The sequence below is a fragment of the Canis lupus genome, chromosome 20, assembly GCF_003254725.2.
Source record: "Canis lupus dingo isolate Sandy chromosome 20, ASM325472v2, whole genome shotgun sequence".
In the NCBI taxonomy this organism is placed as follows: domain Eukaryota; kingdom Metazoa; phylum Chordata; class Mammalia; order Carnivora; family Canidae; genus Canis; species Canis lupus.
The window spans coordinates 44932773-44951167 of NC_064262.1; the positions used below are offsets into that span (position 1 = coordinate 44932773).

The 18395-nt window shown below is 48.6% G+C and overlaps 1 protein-coding gene across 6 annotated transcripts in view; it reads right to left on the reverse strand.

The window, feature by feature from the left end:
- Window positions 1-368: 368 nt before the first annotated feature.
- PGPEP1 (pyroglutamyl-peptidase I) overlaps window positions 369-18395 on the reverse strand; it is a 32982-nt gene continuing 14955 nt past the window's right edge. For 4 of the 6 annotated variants that reach the window (XM_025458069.3, XM_049098102.1, XM_049098103.1 and 1 more), the window contains 3 exons: window positions 13387-13503; window positions 9653-9885; window positions 369-5460 (listed from right to left, as the gene is read on the reverse strand). In XM_025458069.3, the coding sequence (XP_025313854.1) occupies window positions 5268-5460; window positions 9653-9885; window positions 13387-13503 (543 nt within the window). In that variant the 3' untranslated portion in view covers window positions 369-5267. Of the gene's footprint in view, window positions 5461-9652; window positions 9886-12279; window positions 12297-13343; window positions 13504-18395 lie in introns of all 6 variants that reach the window. The other 2 variants (XM_049098104.1, XM_049098105.1) reach the window with 2 other exon arrangements.

The following is an 18395-nucleotide window of genomic DNA, read 5'->3' on the forward strand; positions in this document are numbered from 1 at the left end:
AAAAATAAATAAGTAAATAAAAACAAATAAAAATAAAGTTTTAGTTAAAAATTTTTAAATTAAAAAAATAATAACAAATAAAATAAATACATGATCATGATTCAAATCCCAAAAGGTTACTCAAACTCTCTGTGCATCAGAATAAATAAATGCACTGGGTTGTGAGGACGGAGACCATTCAGTACAGAAATCCTGTCATCATTATCCATTCAGGGCACTCATAAGAGCCACCACAGACTGAGCACCAGGTCACATACCAAGGACAGAAATCCCAGGGAATCAGGGCCCCCTCTGCCCACTGACGCCCCCAACCCCAGGCAGAGGATGACCACAGTGGACACCAACCTCTCACAAAGACACACAAGAAATCACACATTTCAACCGTTTTATTTGCTTTCTGGGGTGTCAAGTCCAGGGCCCAGCCCCCAGCAAAGTCAGGACAGACCCTTCCCCAGCCTGGGCTCCCAGACAGGAGGGTTTCAGACAAGGCACTCAAAGGAACTCTTGGGGGGTCAGGGAGGAGCCACCTCGAGGGTGCAGGGGCCAGGCCCTCCTTGGGGGACAAGAGAACAAAGTTACCTTAGGTAGGAAAGGTTTTTCCCAAAGAGAGATTTAGGATGAACTAGAAACCTGAGATGTTAAGAGAGCCCCGGAAACAAGTCGGGTACCCCCGGGGCAGGCAGGAAGCCAACTCTGCTGTCCAAGATCCAGATATGGCTTCCTTGGCATCTGGGGATGCCATGTGCCTCGGAAGCACTCTGTGTGCCCAATTCCACACTAGCTTTCTCTGGGGTTCCCTAGAGACAAAGCGTGTCAGCCATAGAAGCCACTCACTCTAGATCCCACCTCTGTGAGTGGCTTCGGTGACCCTGGACTGGGCCCTGGGGGACCAGGGCCACCTCCCAGAGCCTGGGGTTGCTTCTCTCTTTCCCATCTCATCCCCTTTCTCTGTGCCTCATGCTTATTAGAGAGGCAGGCACTTTGTGGGTCTCCGGGCAGCTGAAAGGAAGGCCTGGTGAGGAGCGAGGGAGGGAGAAGAGGATTTGGCGAGAGGAGCAGCTCAGGGCAGGAACAGCTCCCACAGAGGTCTGGAAGCCCATGACACTCAGTTTGTGACAATGGCCCCTGCACTGGAGGACAGAATCTCTTAGCAGAAATGTTCGGCATCCACCCAGGAATTAACTTGCAAGATGTGGATGTTGGCAAACGCACCCCTTACCCCCCAAACAGCCATCCTTCCGCAGGTGGCCATTAACGTGCTTCCCCGCTGCAAAAATAGAGATGTTCTCCTTCCCAGCCAGCAGCCCCAGGCCCTTGGGAGGCACTCATGCCCTGGGAAGGGAAATTTAATTTGGGATATAAAAACAAAGGCCCTTTTCGGCTCCCCCCCTCCCCCAGGAGGTGTATACAGTGGGATCTGTGGCCCAGGGTGGCCAGCTTCTGTGTGTGTGACAACCAGTGCCCCACACTGGCTGCAGGCTCCCCGGCTCTCAGGGTGGAGGCTGGGGCCCTGCAGAAGAATGGGGCTTTGTCCCACTATCCCCAAAGGGGACTTCTGGGTTTAAACACTCCAAGGGGTGGAGAGGTCAAAGGTCAACAGTCTAGACAGTGGCAGCAGAAAAGAGGCCAGTATGGTGGGCAGATTTCCAGGAGCAGCTCCCCTCCCAACCCAGGCCCAGTCGTCACCCCCGGGGGCACACAGGCATGTGGGTGTACACACACAGCAGCTGGCCTGGCTTCCTGGCAGAAACTTCTAAGACAACAGAAAGGCATCCTGAATCTACTTTTCCAGCCATCCCCCTGAGCAGGCCCTTTCTGTTCTAGAAGTTACCGTGCCAGCACAGAGCAAGGCGGCTGAAAACTATTCTCCTTGCTGACACTATTGCAATCTAACTTTTCCACAAAGACCTGGCACCACCTGGGAAGCCGTGATTTCTGTCCCCTGCCTGTCCCTGTCTCTCCCCGTGGCCAAGGGACCTTGGCTGTTCCTTGATCAAACCAGGTGAGCCAGGCGGCACAAATCCAGTCCACCAACTCAAATTCCTGCTTCTTTCCACCCTTCTTTCTTTCTTACTAACCACTCCTTCTTATTTCTTTTTCAAGCTACATGCTCATGTACATACCACGGACCTTTTCTTTAGTAAGCAAGGGGGAGTCAAAGGGGCTGAGAGAAGAAAAGTATGAGGTGCAGAGGCTCTGGCACCATTAAGGAGATGCCATCACCCAACACCTAGGTGACTGTTGCTGCCCTCCCCCACCTCAACATATCCCATGGGGGCCCAGGGAGAGGCCCCCCATCCACCTTCCTACAAGATTCCCCCAGCAGCCTTCCCACCACATCCCTCTGCCCATCCTTCTCCACCTTCTATGGAGAACACTTGCTGCACCCACCTGTTAGCGTCTCTCCCCTCCATGCCCTGCTAAGCCACATCCACTTCATAGACCCACCCCTCTGCCCCGTTCTGTGTGCCTCCCTCCACCTGAGACTCTGCAAATGACAGGGGAGCAAGAATGGGACTTGGTCCTCTCTTTACATGTGAGGACATTTTAGTCCCGAGATCCAACACATGCAGACAGACACACCATGGAGAGAACAGATGAGTTTGGCCAAAAGACAAATTTTAGGAAAATTTAAACTGGAAAATGAAAACTAAAAAGCTGGCAGTGGGCAGCCCGGGTGGCTCAGTGGTTTAGCGCCACCTTCAGCCCAGGGCGTGATCCTGGAGACCCTGGAATGAGTCCCACGTCGGGCTCCCTGCATGGAGCCTGCTTCTCTCTCTGCCTGTGTCTCTCTCTCTCTGTATCTCTTGTGAATAAATAAATAAAATCTTAAAAAAAAGAAAAAAAAAAGCTGGCAGGAAGTGAGTGAAATGTTTAATGGTTGTCTGATTAAATAAAAATGAATGAAATAGGCTGCATCATGGACAAGGACAGGATTCCGGCTTGACTTGATGAGGAAATCTAAAACCATTGCAAGAACACACAAATGACACACATACACTCAACAATGATCAGACAATAAGTTATATCTCTAAATTTCTGAATCATATGGTGCTTTAAACATAGAGGGGAAAATGAAGACAAAGGAAAGATGAAAATGTGGAGTTTGGGGATGGTATGTATGTCCAGGTTCCAGTGGGTACCCAGCTAAGGGCAGACCTGGCTCATGTTCAGGTCCCCCCCCTTGCTTGGATTCATTTCCTCCTCACATCCCTGTAGATCAGACCTTTGGGGAACAAAGCTAGATGAAGCCTGATGTTCTGAATAAGACCTCCGGGGGACCCCCGCCATGAGCCTTGAGCTCCTCACATTCAGAAGAGCCACAATCTCCGCTCACAGAGTCCCACACAGCAGGTTTTTCAGGAGACTACAACCTCAGACTGGGGACATGAGAGAGGGGTGTTTCTGGCAGAAGGCAGGCTGGCATGGACAGAGAAGCAGAGTCCTAATCATTTCAACCTGCGAGCCACAGGCCATGCCCACTGCCAAGTGCCCACCCCGAGTCACCCACTCGGGGCAGCTTCCTCCAGAGAAAACCCAGGACCCAGAGAATGCATTTAACTCAGAAACCCCTCAACCCAGTTCTCCAAGCGACACAGCAGCTCAGCAGAGGCGGGACCTCCCCTGGCCCTCGGAACAAGAGGCAAAGAAGGTGAATGTTTAAGAAACAAAACAAAACAAAAATATCATCTGTTTCAGAAAGAACTGCATGCTGGGTAACACCAACAATCATGTTGGCACGGCATCACATTCCAGCATACCTCGCACTTAGGGAAATGATAAAACTCCATAATTCTCCCCCAAATAGGAGAACACTTCCAAAATGTGTGTTTTCCTCAGTTGGCATCATGGTTCCTGTTGTCATTCTTTTCCTCCGATGGGTATCAAGGTCCAGCTGAACCCAGTCACTTCCTGGGTGATGTTACCCTCATCTCTGGTGGTAAACTGAAAGTTGCCTGGGAGCGAGATCAAAATTTACTCCTGAGTCCTGGGTGCATCTCCAAAACCATCTACACAGAAGTCCACTGGCTTCTCCACCGCCCTCCTGCTCAAACACGCCAGTGTGCATGGAGCTCAGCCAACTCCAGCCCCCAGGCCCCATTCTGGGCACCCCTCCCCTTAAGGAGAGAAAGAAGCTGGTCCCCAGCACCAGGACTGGAAAAATCCAGGCCAGATGTGGGGTAGGTTGCAACTGCTACAAATTTTTACATATTAGAAAAAAAAAAAGAAGTCATGTGCGTGCCAAAATGACCCACCGGCTGCCCTGCCCCAGGGTCCCCACGGGGACAGCTCATGGCTCTGGTGTTGAAAGGGTCAGCCCACCTTTTTTAACCATCTGGGGCAGCAGCTCCCACCCCACACTGCCTGGCCAAGGGCCCTGCCCGCCCTGAGGAAAGGGAACCGACATCAGCTCCAGCACAACATGTAGGTCCAATTTTCAGGGGAAGAGGCGCAATGGGTCGCATCCCAGGAAAAAGAAAAGACACTTTGCTGTTGGCTAAAGCCAAGTTTTAACCAAAGGGATTATAAACTCCTCTGTGCCCAAACTAGCACTATTGTTTTTTTAAAAGAGAATAAGAGGGGCAGCCCCAGTGACACAGCGGTTTAGCGCCACCTGCAGCCCAGGGTGTGATCCTGGAGACCCGGGATGGAGTCCCACGTTGGGCTCCCTGCATGGAGCCTGCTTCTCCCTCTGCCTGTGTCTCTGCCTCTCTCTGTGTGTCTCTCATGAATAAATAAATAAAATCTTAAAAAAAAATAAAAAGAGAATAAGAAAGAGAGGGGGGGAAAAAGCCCCCGCCGTATCTCCAGGCAGCCCTTTCGGGGGTCATCCCGGCTTTTGGGACACGGATCCAGGCAAAGACTCTTCATGGAGTTTTTAGGTTTGGGAAAAACCAATCAGGGATGGAGGGAACACCAGAATCCCTTCACCAGAGCAGGTGAGCAGGTGAGCCCAGACGTGGGATCAAAGAGCAGAGATCCACTCGACCCAATGTTCTCTGTGCAGATCGGGACCCACCAGCTTCCCAGCTGTTGTGAATGTGTCCCCAGATGCAAAGGGAAATAGAGGAAAAAGTCTCCAGCCACCTCCTTCAAATCGACCAGCCCTTTTGCAGAGAAAAAGGGAGAGGAAGTGTTTAAGTCGGAACGTTGATCCAGATCAGATCCCCGGCTGACAGGCTTATCTTCCTTGGCCAAGCCCGGGAGGGCAGAGGTCCCTCCCGGGGTCCCTAGTGGGATGAGGTCTTGGGAGGCCTGAAAGGCTCTTAGTGTTTGTGGCGACAGTTGATTTTGCCTTCCGACTGCTCCAGGACGTCCAGCATCTCCTCGATGATGGCCCGCAGCGCCCTGCCCAGCTGGTCTGCGTTGTACGGCTTGCCCAGTGGAGGCACGTGAACAAAGGCTGAGCGGCCGTGACTCTGGTACAGAGAGGTGTAGTAGGTGAAGTCACAGAGGTACCTGTGCGGGGGCAGGAGAGAGACCAAAATGAGGTCAGAGAATCAATACACACAGACTAACAGGATGGCCTTCCTCCGCACCTGCTGTAAGAGCCCCAGCCTTGCCAGAAATACACGAAATGGAATACTGCTTCTCCCCTCCTCCCAGGTTGGCAAAAATGAAGAAAACCTGGGAACTCCAGGTGCTGCTGTGTATGTGAGGAAGGAGGCAGTATGAGGTGCAGCTAGCGGGAATGCCAACTGTCCCAGGGGAAGAGTTTGGCAGGCTAGTAATGTGACAGACGCTTAGACTTTAGGACAGGTTCTTTCTGGTTTTGAGAATCTACCTTCAGAAGCCACCTGCACAAGGGCACAAGAAAGGTGAAGAAGGTGTTCGCTGCACCATTAAGTATAAAAGAATAAGGGGACACCTGCATGGCTCAGCGGTTGGGCATCTGCCTTTGGCCCAGGGTGTGATCCTGGGGTCCCAGGATCAAGTCCCACATCGGGCTTCCTGCATGGAGCCTGCTTCTCCCTCTGCCTGTGTCTCTGCCTCTCTCTCTCTCTGTCTTAAATAAATAAATAAATAAATAAATAAATAAATAAATAAATAAATAAATAAAAAATTTTTTAAAAGTATAAAAGAACAAGAAGTGGGGCACCTGAATGGCTCAGTCAGTTGAGCCTCTGCCTTCAGCTCAGGTCATGATCCCAGGGTCCTGGGATCGAGCTCCGTGTCCGGCTCCCTGCTCGGCAGGGAGTATGCTTCTCCCTCTACTCCCCTTGCTTGTATTCTCTCTCTGTCTCTCTCTCAAATAATGAAATACAATCTTTTTTTTTTTTTTTTTAAAGTAGAATAAGCAGCTACCTGCTAGCATCTGAATGTCCTTCCTCAAATTCACTGTTGAAGCCCTGACTCCCAATGTCATGGTATTAAGAGGCAGGGCCTTTGGGAAGTAAGAGCCCTCACGAATGGGGTTAGCACCCTTATAAAAGAGACTGCACATATACAATGGAATATTTACTCAGCTATCAGAAAGGACGAATACTCATCATTTGCTTTGATGTGGATGGAACTGGAAGGTATTATGCTGAGTGAAGTAAGTCAATAGGAGGACAATCATTATTTGGTTTCACTCATACAGGGAATATAAGAAATAGTGAAAGGGATTATAGGAGAAAGGAGGGAAAATGAGCGGGAAAAATTAGAGAGGGTGACAAAACATGAGAAACTCCTAACTCTGGGAAATGGACAAGGGGTAGTGGAAGGGGGGGTGGATGGGAGGATGGGGTGACTGGGTGACGGGCACTGAGGGGGGCCCTTGACGTGATAAGCACTGGGTGTTATGCTATATGTTGGCAAGTTGAACTTCAATAAAACATATATATATATATGAAAGAGAGACTGCACAGAGCTCTCTTCCTCCTCCTGCCAGATGAGGACACACTAAGGAGCCAGCAGACTGCAACCCAGAGGGAGGCCTTCATCACAGTATGACCAGGCTGGTGCCATGATCTTGAATTTCCCGGCCTCCAGAATTATGAGCAATCACCCTGTTGTTTATAAGCTGCCTGGCCGGTGGTATCCTGTTATAGCAGACCTAAAGGGCTAGCATGCAACATAAACGTCCGCAGACGGGAGAGTGGCTTAGTAAGTTGGAACAGCCACTCAATGGAATATCACATAGCCATTTACCAGGCATGTAGGAGATCCAAAGGAAGGGATGCCTGGGTGGCTCAGTTAGTTAAGTGTCTGCCTTTGGCTCAGGTCATGATCCCAGGGTCCTGGGATCGAGTCCCATATCGGGCTTCCTGCTCAGCAGGGAGTCTGCTTCTCCCTCTGCCCTGCTTGTGCTCTCTATCTCAAATAAATGAATAAAATCTTTAAAAAAAAAAGTCTCAGATTTACCAGAGGGATCGCTAGGGAGAAGGAGAGAGAGCAAGAGAATTTTTCACGATGGGAACATAGAAGATGTTCTAGAATTATCGTGCCATTTAGAATTCGTTTTAAAAACAGAAAGATGGTTGGGATCCCTGGGTGGCGCAGTGGTTTGGCGCCTGCCTTTGGCCCAGGGCGTGATCCTGGAGACCCGGGATCGAATCCCACGTCGGGCTCCCAGTGCATGGAGCCTGCTTCTCCCTCTGCCTATGTCTCTGCCTCTCTCTCTCTCTCTCTGTGTGACTATCATAAATAAATAAAAATTTAAAAAAATATTTAAAAATAAATAAATAAATAAATAAAAACAGAAAGATGGCAAATTTGGTTACTCCTTTCAGTCTACTGAATCAGCCACCTGCCGCCTTTGGGCTGGAGAAGTGTACAGAGTGCTGAGAAATGGAGATATGGGTGCTAAGAGGACATGGAACAGAGAGGACACAATTTGGTCTGGGTGCTGGCAGAGACCCCCCCCCAAGGCGGCAACATGTTGGAGCTAAGGCCTGAAAGATGCCTTATCAGAGGGAGGTGAGTTCTGGGCAGAGGTCACAGCACCTGCAAAGACCCCCAAGGCTAGAGTGAGCATAGTGTTTGAGCAACCAGAGAAGGCCAGTTTGTGGGGCTGGCGCATAGTAGGGGAGGGAAGAGTGAAGGCTGACACGAAGTAGGGGAGGGATGGGCAGGGGCTAGACTACACATCACCTGTGGATGGTGGAGGACAGGTTGGGATTTTACTCTAGGTGCAGTGGGAGCTTCAGGAGGGATTTTTTTTTTAAGATTTTATTTATTTATTTATTTATTTATTTATTTATTTATTTATTTATTTATTTATTTATTTTAAAGATTTTATGTATTTATTCATGAGAGACACACACACACACACACAGAGAGAGAGAGAGAGAGAGAGAGAGAGAGGCAGAGACACAGGCAGAGGGAAAAGCAGGTTCCACACAGGGAACCTGATATGGGACTCGATCCCAGGACTCCAGGACCACGCTCTGGGCTGAAGGCAGCGCTAAACCGCTGAGCCACCCAGAGATCCCCAAGATTTTATTTATTTATTCGTGAGAGACACACAGAGAGAGGCAGAGATGTAGGCAGAGGGAGAAGCATGCTCCATTCGGGGAGCCCGATGTGGGACTTGATCCTTGGACCGTGGGATCACGCCCTGAGCCAAAGGCAGATAGATGCTCAACCACTGAGCCACCCAGGCATTCCTGCAGGAGAGATTAAGCAAAGGAGGAACACCATCTGACTTAAATGTATAAAAGACCTTGTAACAGGCTAAAGAGTTTCTTCCCAAAGTTGATGTTCACCTGGAACCTCAAAATGTGACCTTATTTGGATAGAGGGGTTTTGCAGATATTAGTTAAAATGAAAACATACTGGATGAGGGTGGGTCCTAAATCCAATGACTGGGGTCCTCATAAGAAGGCCATGTAAACACACACACAGGGAAGAAGGCCACGTGGAGATGGAGACAGAGATCAGGGTAACGCAGCCATGAGCCCCCAAGGGTTACCAGCAGCCACTGGAAGCCAGGAGGAAGGCAGGGGGCAGATTCTCCCTCAGAGCCTCCAGAAGGAGCAAACATTGCCCACACCTTGCTTTTGGCCTTCTAGCCTCCAGAACTGGGAGAGATTACATTTTTGTCCTAAGCTATAAAGTTGATGGCTTTGTTATAACAGCCACAGAAAATGAATACAGAGGTGCCAGGGTGGCTCAGTTGGTGAAGCATCTGCCTTGAGCTGAGGTCATAATCCCGAGGTCCTGGGATCGAGCCCTGCATCAGCTCCCTGCTCAGCGCAAGGCCTACCTCTCCCTTTCCCTCTGCCTTTCCCCCTGTTCCTGCTCTCTCTCTGTCAAATAAATAAATAAATAAATAAATAAATAAATACATACATACATACATACATACATAAAATCTTTAAAAATAGAAGAAAGAAAAAACAAAATGGATATAGAAACAACTGTTTGGAAGAGGAGGACTGTCAGGGCCAGGCCAGAGGTGGCAGGAGGAACACCAGTGAGGTGGCTGGGGCAGTGACCAGAGGCAGACGCCAAGGCCTGGGTAGGGACAGGTGGGCAGATTCAGACATCCTGAGTTCTGGAAGCAGGATCAGTGGCATCTGTTCCACGCACATGCTTCACTCTGGGGCTTATGGATGCCGAGTGCTCAGTCCACAAGGGGCCAAAGTCAACACACTTGGCCTGTTCAACACTAGCTTGGGCCCGTGGAGGAGGGAAAGCACCCCCACTCACCCCCAAGGTGCCCTACCTGCCAGCATCTTGTGAGATGGTCACCGACACATCCAGGCCCAGCGTAGTGACCCTCTTACAGACCGCATCCATGTCGATGATGGAGTCGATGCTTTCGGGCCCGTCTTCCACGCAGCACTGGGAGCCGGGGCAGAAGCGGCAGTTGTCCAGCCCCTTGTAGCCCTTGTTATGCCCACACTTCTCCAGTGTGACAGTGGTCGCCATGCCCGACACCCCCACATGCACCACGAGCTGCAGATAGACATGCAGGGCTTAACAGGGGTGTGGCCAAAAGACTGGGGGATCCCCCCCAGGCCAAGGAGAGGCCCCTTGTTGCTGGAATAGGCCATACAATACCCCACAGAAAGGTCTGCCAAGAAAACATGCCAGGATGTGCAACACGCAAGGATATTCATTGCAGCTGTGTTAACACAAATACCAGAAAACGACCTCATTAGCCATTAGCAGCTGGGAGGGGGGGTGTTGGCTACATAAATTAATAAATTAGGAGCTACTACTATGTAGCTGTTAACATGCCAAAAGCAGTTCTGTTAAGGAACTATCTTCAAGCCATATTGCCAAATGCAAAAGACAAGGTGTAACTTCCAGGAATCTAACCTATGATCAAAGAGGTAATAATGTGTCAATGGTCGTTTCAGTGTTTTTTCTAAAAATGAGGGGAAAAACTCATGAAAACACTGGCATGCTCCATTATAGGAGAACAGTTACATTCATTAGGAAAAACTGCCCAGCTGTTAAAATAACGTAAGGGAAAAATTTTTAACGACCTAGGCACTAAAATGCTCATGATAAAATATTTATGGAAAGCAGGACACCCGCACTGAATACAGTTGAATTTCAACTATTCATTATTAGTGTGTATGCTTACACACAGAAAGGGCATTGTACACATAAACATTTACACATGTAAACATTTAAAATGTGGGCTGAGGAGCATGCTGTCCCATATGGCAGCCAGGGGCCATGGAACTAGTGAGCACTTAGAACGTGGCTGGTAGGAATTGAGATGCGCAGTCAGAGCAGAACACACACCAGATTTTGGAGACCGGGCACACACACACAAAAAGAATGTAAAATCCCTCTGTAATAACTTTTCTAAGGTTGATGACACGTCGAGATGATATCTTAGATACACAGGGTTCCAAAAAAGATATTATTAAAAATGTATTTCACCTCTTTGTTTTGACATTTTATTTTTTTATTTTTTTAAAGATTTTATTTTTTATTCTTGAGAGACACAATGAGAGAGAGGCAGAGACACAGGCAGAGGGAGAAACAGGCTCCATGCAGGGAGCCTGGGACTCGATCCTGGGTCCCCAGGATCTGGCCCTGGGCTGAAGGCGGTGCTAAACCGCTGAGCCACCTGGGCCACCCTATTTTAACATTTTAAAAATGTGGCTAGAGGGACACAGAGGGGCAGCCCTGGTGGCTCAGCAGTTTAGAGCCTGCCTTTGGCCCAGGACGTGATCCTGGGGTCCGAGGATTGAGTCCCACATCGGGCTCCCTGCATGGAGCCTGTTTCTCCCTCTGCCTGTGTCTCTGCCTCTCTCTGTGTGTCTCTCATAAATAAATAAGTTAAATCTTTAAAAAAATTGAATATTGGGGAATGTGAAAACAAAGCAGCAGCTGTAGTATAATGAGCTGAATGGTGATACTCCTTACATACCAAAAAGAAAAAGTCGCCTGGAAACTGTGACTGATACCTTATTTGGAAAAATAAGGGTCTTTACTGATGAAATTAAGTAAAGGATCTCGTGATGAGATCCTCCTGCATTATCTGGGTAGGCCCCAAACCCAATGACACATGTCCTTAAAAGAGACACTTAAAGGAAAGACAGAGTGCAGCCCTGGTGGCTCAGCAGTTTAGCACCGCCTTCAGCCCAGAGTGTGATCCTGGAGACCTGGGATCGAATCCCACGTCAGACTCCCTGCATGGAGTCTGCTTCTCCTTCTGCCTGTGTCTCTCGTGAATAAATAAATAAAATCTTTAAAAATAATAATAATAAAGGAAAGACAGAGACCGGAAAAGTCCATGTGACCACAGAGGCAGACACCAGAGTGACCTGGCCCGCAAACCAAGGAATTCGAGGAGCTCCCAGAAGCCGGAGCAGATGAGCAATGACCCTCCCTCCTGAGGGAGGGAGCACAGCTGCGGAGGCTTGGACTTTGGAGCTCTGGCCTCCGGGGATGTGAGAATTCATTTCTGATGTTCTAAGTTTACAGCAGCCACAGGAACTGAATCCACACGGATTGCTTCAAGAGCACACGTGGGGGGTTGCCTGGGTGGGCTCAGTGGTTGAGTGTCTGCCTTTGGCTCAGGGGATTATCCTGGGATCCTGGGATCAAGACCTGCATCAGGCTCCCTACAGGGAGCCTGCTTCTTTCTCCCTCTGCCTGTGTCTCTGTCTCTCTGTGTTGCTCATGAACAAGTAAATTAAATCTCAAAAAAAAAAAAAAAAAAGCACACATAGTGGCACACTAGCACAGATGCACATGCGTGTATGCAGACACATGTGTGAGCAACAACAGTAATCATGGTGCCAGTTAACCAAGCAGGGGTGATTCTCTATGTTATGAAAATTTTTACAAACATGTTCATGCTTTCGGGTAATTTTGTTTATTTACCTGGAAAAAAGGCAGGACTCCACATGCAAAGCAGAAAAAAAAAACCCATTGACAGAACTTTAGTCACATCTCACTAAGTCTTCAGGTCCCCCTCTACAAAGCGACAGATTCCACTTGAGACACCACGAAGGGCTCATTAGGAAGGAAGTCTCCACTGGTTGGTCCTGGAAAATCCGCAAGGGCAGGCTAGTGTGGGAAGCTGGGTGGGGCCCCCCTAGATGACCAGTACATCACCTATCAGAGACAGCAGCCCAGGTAACTTCACCTCCGACCCCGTGGAGCTCTCTGTGCCCAGAGTCTTGGCTGGGCCATGTGTGTCTGTGGTGTCCTGTTTGTCTGGCCTCCATTCCGCTGCATTTGGTAATAGCCAGTTCCCTCCCATATTCAGTTTCCCTTTGTGGAGCCCCGAGAGCCCCCATCTTCTTTCAGGAGGTTTGAGAGAGGTGATGCCACCCCTGGCCACCAGAGTTTGCATGTGACCCAGGCCTCACAAATCAGAGCATTCCTTCCTTCCTCCAACCCCCAGCCATAGTGTTTGGTTCAGAGACTAGTGCTTGGGTTCAGGGACCCAAGTGGGCCAATGAAAATCAGCCACGGACCCTGGGTAATTATCAAAAGGAGAGTTGTAAAAAAACAAAAAAAAAAAAGGAGAGTTGTTTTCTTTCTGCGGAGGGGCTGGGTTGGGAAGGTATAAATCAGCAGCCATCTGTCTTTGCCAAAGCAAAAGCAAAGTGCAAAGCAAAGCTGAATGGCCAAGTGAGAATGCTGATGATAACACTGGGTGAGTGCCTGGATCAAGCTATACCTGAAGCACACTGATGTTTGTGCTTAAGCTGACTTAAGGTGTGTTCTGACTGTCACATATAACTAAACAGGTCATGACTGATACAGAACTCCAGTGCGACAGAGCCAGTCTCTGTGAGGTTCCAGATGTTTGCTCTCCTCCCTCAAATCCACGGGTAACCAAGGAAACTGTGGCTCTTTGGGGGACAAGGCCATGGCATCAGCTATGTGATGGAAGCAGGAACAAAGCCACACAAATCATCCATGAGTGGAGTGCCCACCTGCAGGTCCTGATGAGGAAGCACCTGCCTTCGCCCCACTCACCTGTGGGCTGTGCTTCTCCCACAGGGCAGGGATGAGCCTCTGGACCGTCTTGTACTCGACTGGAATCTCATACACGTGCAGGTCCACGCTGTCACCAAGCCCGAGCTTCTCTAGCTCCTGGAAAGGAGGGGAGAGGGAGTGTTGTGGCATCAGGCGAGGGCTGCAGGGTTAATGCATTCCCAGGGGATAAGCTGACCCATCCTCAGAAAACAGGTGGAGCTCCTGATTCAGTGTGCAGAGTGGAAGGTCAGGTTCATGTGCCGTTCTACCCCAAAGCTCCTCCCTCCTCCCCCTACCCACCCACCCATCTCAAACTCTTTCTGCATCTCTAGGGGCATCAGTATAATGCCACGGCCTTTGGAGCTAGGCAGCCTGGTTTGAACCCTGTGTGGCCTTGGGCAAGTTACTTAACCTCTCAGAGCCTCAACTTCCTCATCCATAAAATTGGGATAAAAAAGTACTTAATTCATAAGGTAGTTATAAGGATTAAAGGAACAAATTCACACAGAGTCCATGCTATGCTTGGCACATAACAAATGCTCAAATAATGTTGGCTACCATTACTACTACTGTTTTTGCTGTTGTTATTATACTTTCCCCTTCATTACACCTATTAAGATTGATTGATTGATTGATTTATAAGATTTTATTTAGGGGATCCCTGGGTGGCTCAGGGGTTTAGCGCCTGCCTTCGGCCCAGGGTATGATCCTGGAGTCTCAGGATCGAGGCCCACATCAGGCTCCCAGTACGGAGCCTGCTTCTCCCTCTGCCTGTGTCTCTGCTTCTCTCTTTCTCTATGTCTCTCATGAATAAATAAATAAAATCTTATTTTTTTTTATTTATTCATTCATGAGATTTTATTTATTCATTCATGAGAGACACAGAGAGGAAGAGACATAGGTAAAGGGAGAAGCAGGCTCCCTGCGGGGAGCCGGATGTGGGACTCAATCCCAGGACCCCAGGATCACGACCTGAGCCAAAGGCAGATGCTCAACCACTGAACCATCCAGGTGTCCCCCTTGGATTCTCAGTGTGGTCTATCAAGTGTCCACCTGTTAACTCCATGGAGGTAGAGCCCCAGACCAGGCTCCCTTCCCCAGATGGCCCAAGGCACAATGCACAGTAGACTCAGGACCAATTTTGCTGGAGGAACAGTGATCCTGCCAGCCCTGGCACCCAGGGGCAGGGAGAGATGTTTGGGGATGAAGGTATGGCTTAATATAAAATACTGAGTTTTTTCATAGTAAAATTAATACTCTGAAAAATGATTATTGGCAGGATGGTCTCTTATCATTCTCCGATCTCATGCACTGGTTTGAAAAGGCTACCACGGGTGGATGTCCTGGGGTTCTATGGATGGGCCCCAGGCATGCATGTGGCCTCACTGAATTAATTCACTGCAGGTGAGTTCTTGCATCTCCTGAGGTAGCTTCAGGATTTCTTTAACTGGTTGCCTTGACCTTGCTATCCATGCTGTCCTGACTCCATGGTCTTTTTTGTTGTTGTTGTTTTAAGATTTTATTTATTTGAGAGAGAGAGCACACAAGATGGGGGAGGAACAGAGAGAGAGGGAGAAGCAGGGTCTGAGCTGAGCAGGGAGCCTCGATGCGGGACTCGATCCCAGGACCCTGAAATCATGACCTGAGCCAAAGGCAGACATTCAACCGACTAAGCCACCCAGGTGCCCCTCCATGCTATTTGACCACAGTTGCTGGAGAGTATCCAACACCTGGAAAGGCAGGTCTCTCCTTATAGACAGATAATTCCAAATCGCTCCCCAAAGACGGTGCGTCAGGGTCACCTGGAGACAAGGACACCTGGAGGGTAGGTGGGACATGGTGTGTGTATTTGAGGACTCTCAAACACCAATAGAGAACTGGGACCCATCCCTGTCACCAAGCCCAACGATGTGCGGGATCAGAAGGATCCCCCCTCAAGAAATCCCATGGCCAGACAGACGAGGACGAAGGGCAGAACTGCCCCCCCAAACACTGGTACACATGTGGGCTGCAGACCAGTGCTGGGGCAAGCACCCTGGGAGGCAAGGGGGTGACCTTTTCTGTGAAAGCAATTTCAAAACATTGAAAACATACTTAAGACAAACTTTGTCAACGATTTAGTTTCTCTTACAATTATTTCAGTCATTAGTATTTTTACTCTTCATGTTCCCTTTTCACCTAAGCCTTAACTCCCCTGATGGTGCAATGGGATTGAGGAGAACATGCTTTAAAGGGTGTGGGGATTTGGAGACAAAGCGGGAGTGGGGCTCGCCGGTGAAAGCCTGGAAAGGCTTCACATCTGTGATTCCTGTTTCCATTCCCACTAGTTCATCAACACTCACCGCTTGGAGCCTGCCACGCAGCCAGTGATGGTTTCTCAAGGCCACACACATGCACGGACAAACCATCTTCTGCTTGAGAATTCGTCATAGTAAAGTGAATACTCCAAATAATAATTACCAGTAGGGCTGTCCCATAGTTTTCCCAGGTCTCACTCAGCGGTTTGAAAATGTGACCCTGGTGGATACTAGAGAGTTCCATGGGATTTATGGGATACCCCAATTTTGCTTAGCAAATTGATTTTGGCACCCCACACTGCCCCAACCTCCCGCCTCCCTAGGCCAAATCTAAAGTCACATCACACCCTTCCCCTGTTCCCACTCTGTGGTGCCTCCTGCCACACTCAGAATAAAAATCCTAACTCCCCACCATGGTCCATGAGGCCCTGTGGGAGCAAGATGCTGCCAACTTTCTTGCCCTCCTCTCCCTTCTCTGCCCCCTCCCTGACTTTACTCACTTTCCGCCAGCTTTCTCACATGGCTTCCCACACACCACACTCATTCCTGCCTCAGGGTCTTTGCACTGACTGTTCTCACTGCACAGAACACTTTTTAAAAAAATTTTTTTTAAATTTTTATTTATTTATGATAGTCACACACACAGAGAGAGAGAGAGGCAGAGACACAGGCAGAGGGAGAAGCAGGCTCCATGCACCGGGAGCCCGACGTGGGATTCGATCCCTGGTCTCCAGGATCGCGCCCTGGGCCAAAGGCAGGCGCTAAACCGCTGCGCCACCCAGGGATCCCTGCACAGAACACTTTTATCCTTACTTTCCTGTCAGTGGACTCTCTCCTTAGCTTTCATACCTCAGCCTCCTGAGGGGTCCTTGCCACAGCACAGGACATGCACACAGTAGGTGCTTATGAATATTGACTGAACAGCTGAACTGCTCAAGCAGGGACCAAGAACAAATATAGACCTAAGTGCCCATTTTCTTCAACTATTAATGTAGGTTTGGACTAGCTGCTAGCTGGGATCCTCTCTTTCCTTTTCATCCTTTCCTACATTTAAAAGTAGCTCCTGGGAGCTCTGCTTCTCCCTCTGACCCTCTCTCTTGCTTGTGCTCTGTTTCAAATGAATAAATACAAAATCTTAAACAAAAAGATAGTTCCTCCAAATAATAAGAGATTACTTAAATAAACAAACCTTAAAAATAAATAAATAGGGGATCCCTGGGTGGCTCAGTGGTTTAGCGCCTGCCTTTGGCCCAGGGCGTGATCCTGGAGCCCCGGGATCAAGTCCCACATCAGGCTCCCGGCATGGAGCCTACTTCTCCCTCTGCCTGTGTCTCTGCCTCTCTCTCTCTCTCTATGTCTATCATAAATAAATAAAATCATAAATAAATAAATAAATAAATAAATAAATAAATAAATAAATAAAAGTAACTTTTCACTATTCACAAGAGTGAAGAGATAGAGATAGCCCAAGCATCCATCAGTGGATAAAAGGATAAATAAACAAAATGCAGTCTAGCTACACAATGGAATATTATTTTCAACCACAAAAAGGAATGAAGCCCTGATTCACATTACCATGTGGATGAACCATCAAAACAGCATGCTGATGGGATGTCTGGGTGGCTCAGTGGCGTGACCCTGGAGTCCCGGGATCGAGTCCCACATCAGGCTTCCTGCAGGGAGCCTGCTTCTCCCTCTACCTATGTCTCTGCCACTCTCTCTGTGTCCCTCATAAATAAATGAATAAAATCTTTAAACAAAAAACAAAATAACAAAAACAAAAACAGCATGCTGAGGGAAAGAAGCCAGACACAAAAGGCCACAGAGCATATTGACTTCATGTATATGAAATGTCCAAAACAGCCAAATCCATAGACACAGAAAGTAAATTAGTGGTTTTACCAAGAGCTATTTACCTATCCCCTCCTTTTACCAGGAGAATGAGGGGATAGGGAGTGGCTGCTAATGGGGATGGAATTCCCTTTGGGGTGATAGAAATGTTCTGGAACTAGATAGGGTGGTGGTTGCACAACACTGTGAACGTACTAAATGCAATTGAATTGTTCATTTTAAAAGGGATAATTTTATGTTATGTAAATTTCATCTCAGTAAACAAAGGAAAGGGAGAAAAAAGTAGCTCTTAACCACATGGATGGTGGAGGGTAGGAGTCAGGGACATGGCCTCCAGAGCCGGGGGACCATGTTTGTCCCTTCTTCCTACAACTCACTGATTTGTGACCTTGGGCAAGTCATTCACCCTCTCTGTGTCTCAGCTTTCTCATCTGTAAATGAGATTAACAGGAGTACCCATGTCATAGGTAGGAAAAATAAAACAATATACACAAAAGGCATAGTGTCTAATAATGGATCAAAAGATGTTAATTTAGGGGCAGCCCAGGTGGCTCAGCAGTTTAACGCCGCCTTCAGTCCAGGGCCTGATCCTGGAGACCCGGGGTCAAGTCCCATGTCAGGCTCCCTGCATGGAGCCTGCTTCTCCCTCTGCCTGTGTCTCTGCCTCTCTCTCTCTCTCTCTCTCTCTCTCTCTCTCTGTGTGTGTTTCATGAATAAATAAATAAAATATTTTTAAAAATAACACTTTTCAGACATTGAGGAGTCAAAGCTAGAGTTCTAGAAAGGACAAGAAGGCTACAGTTTGCAGAGCAGAGTCCTGGAAAGAAGATAGCAGGGGGGAGGTAAAGCAGAGAGCTCGAT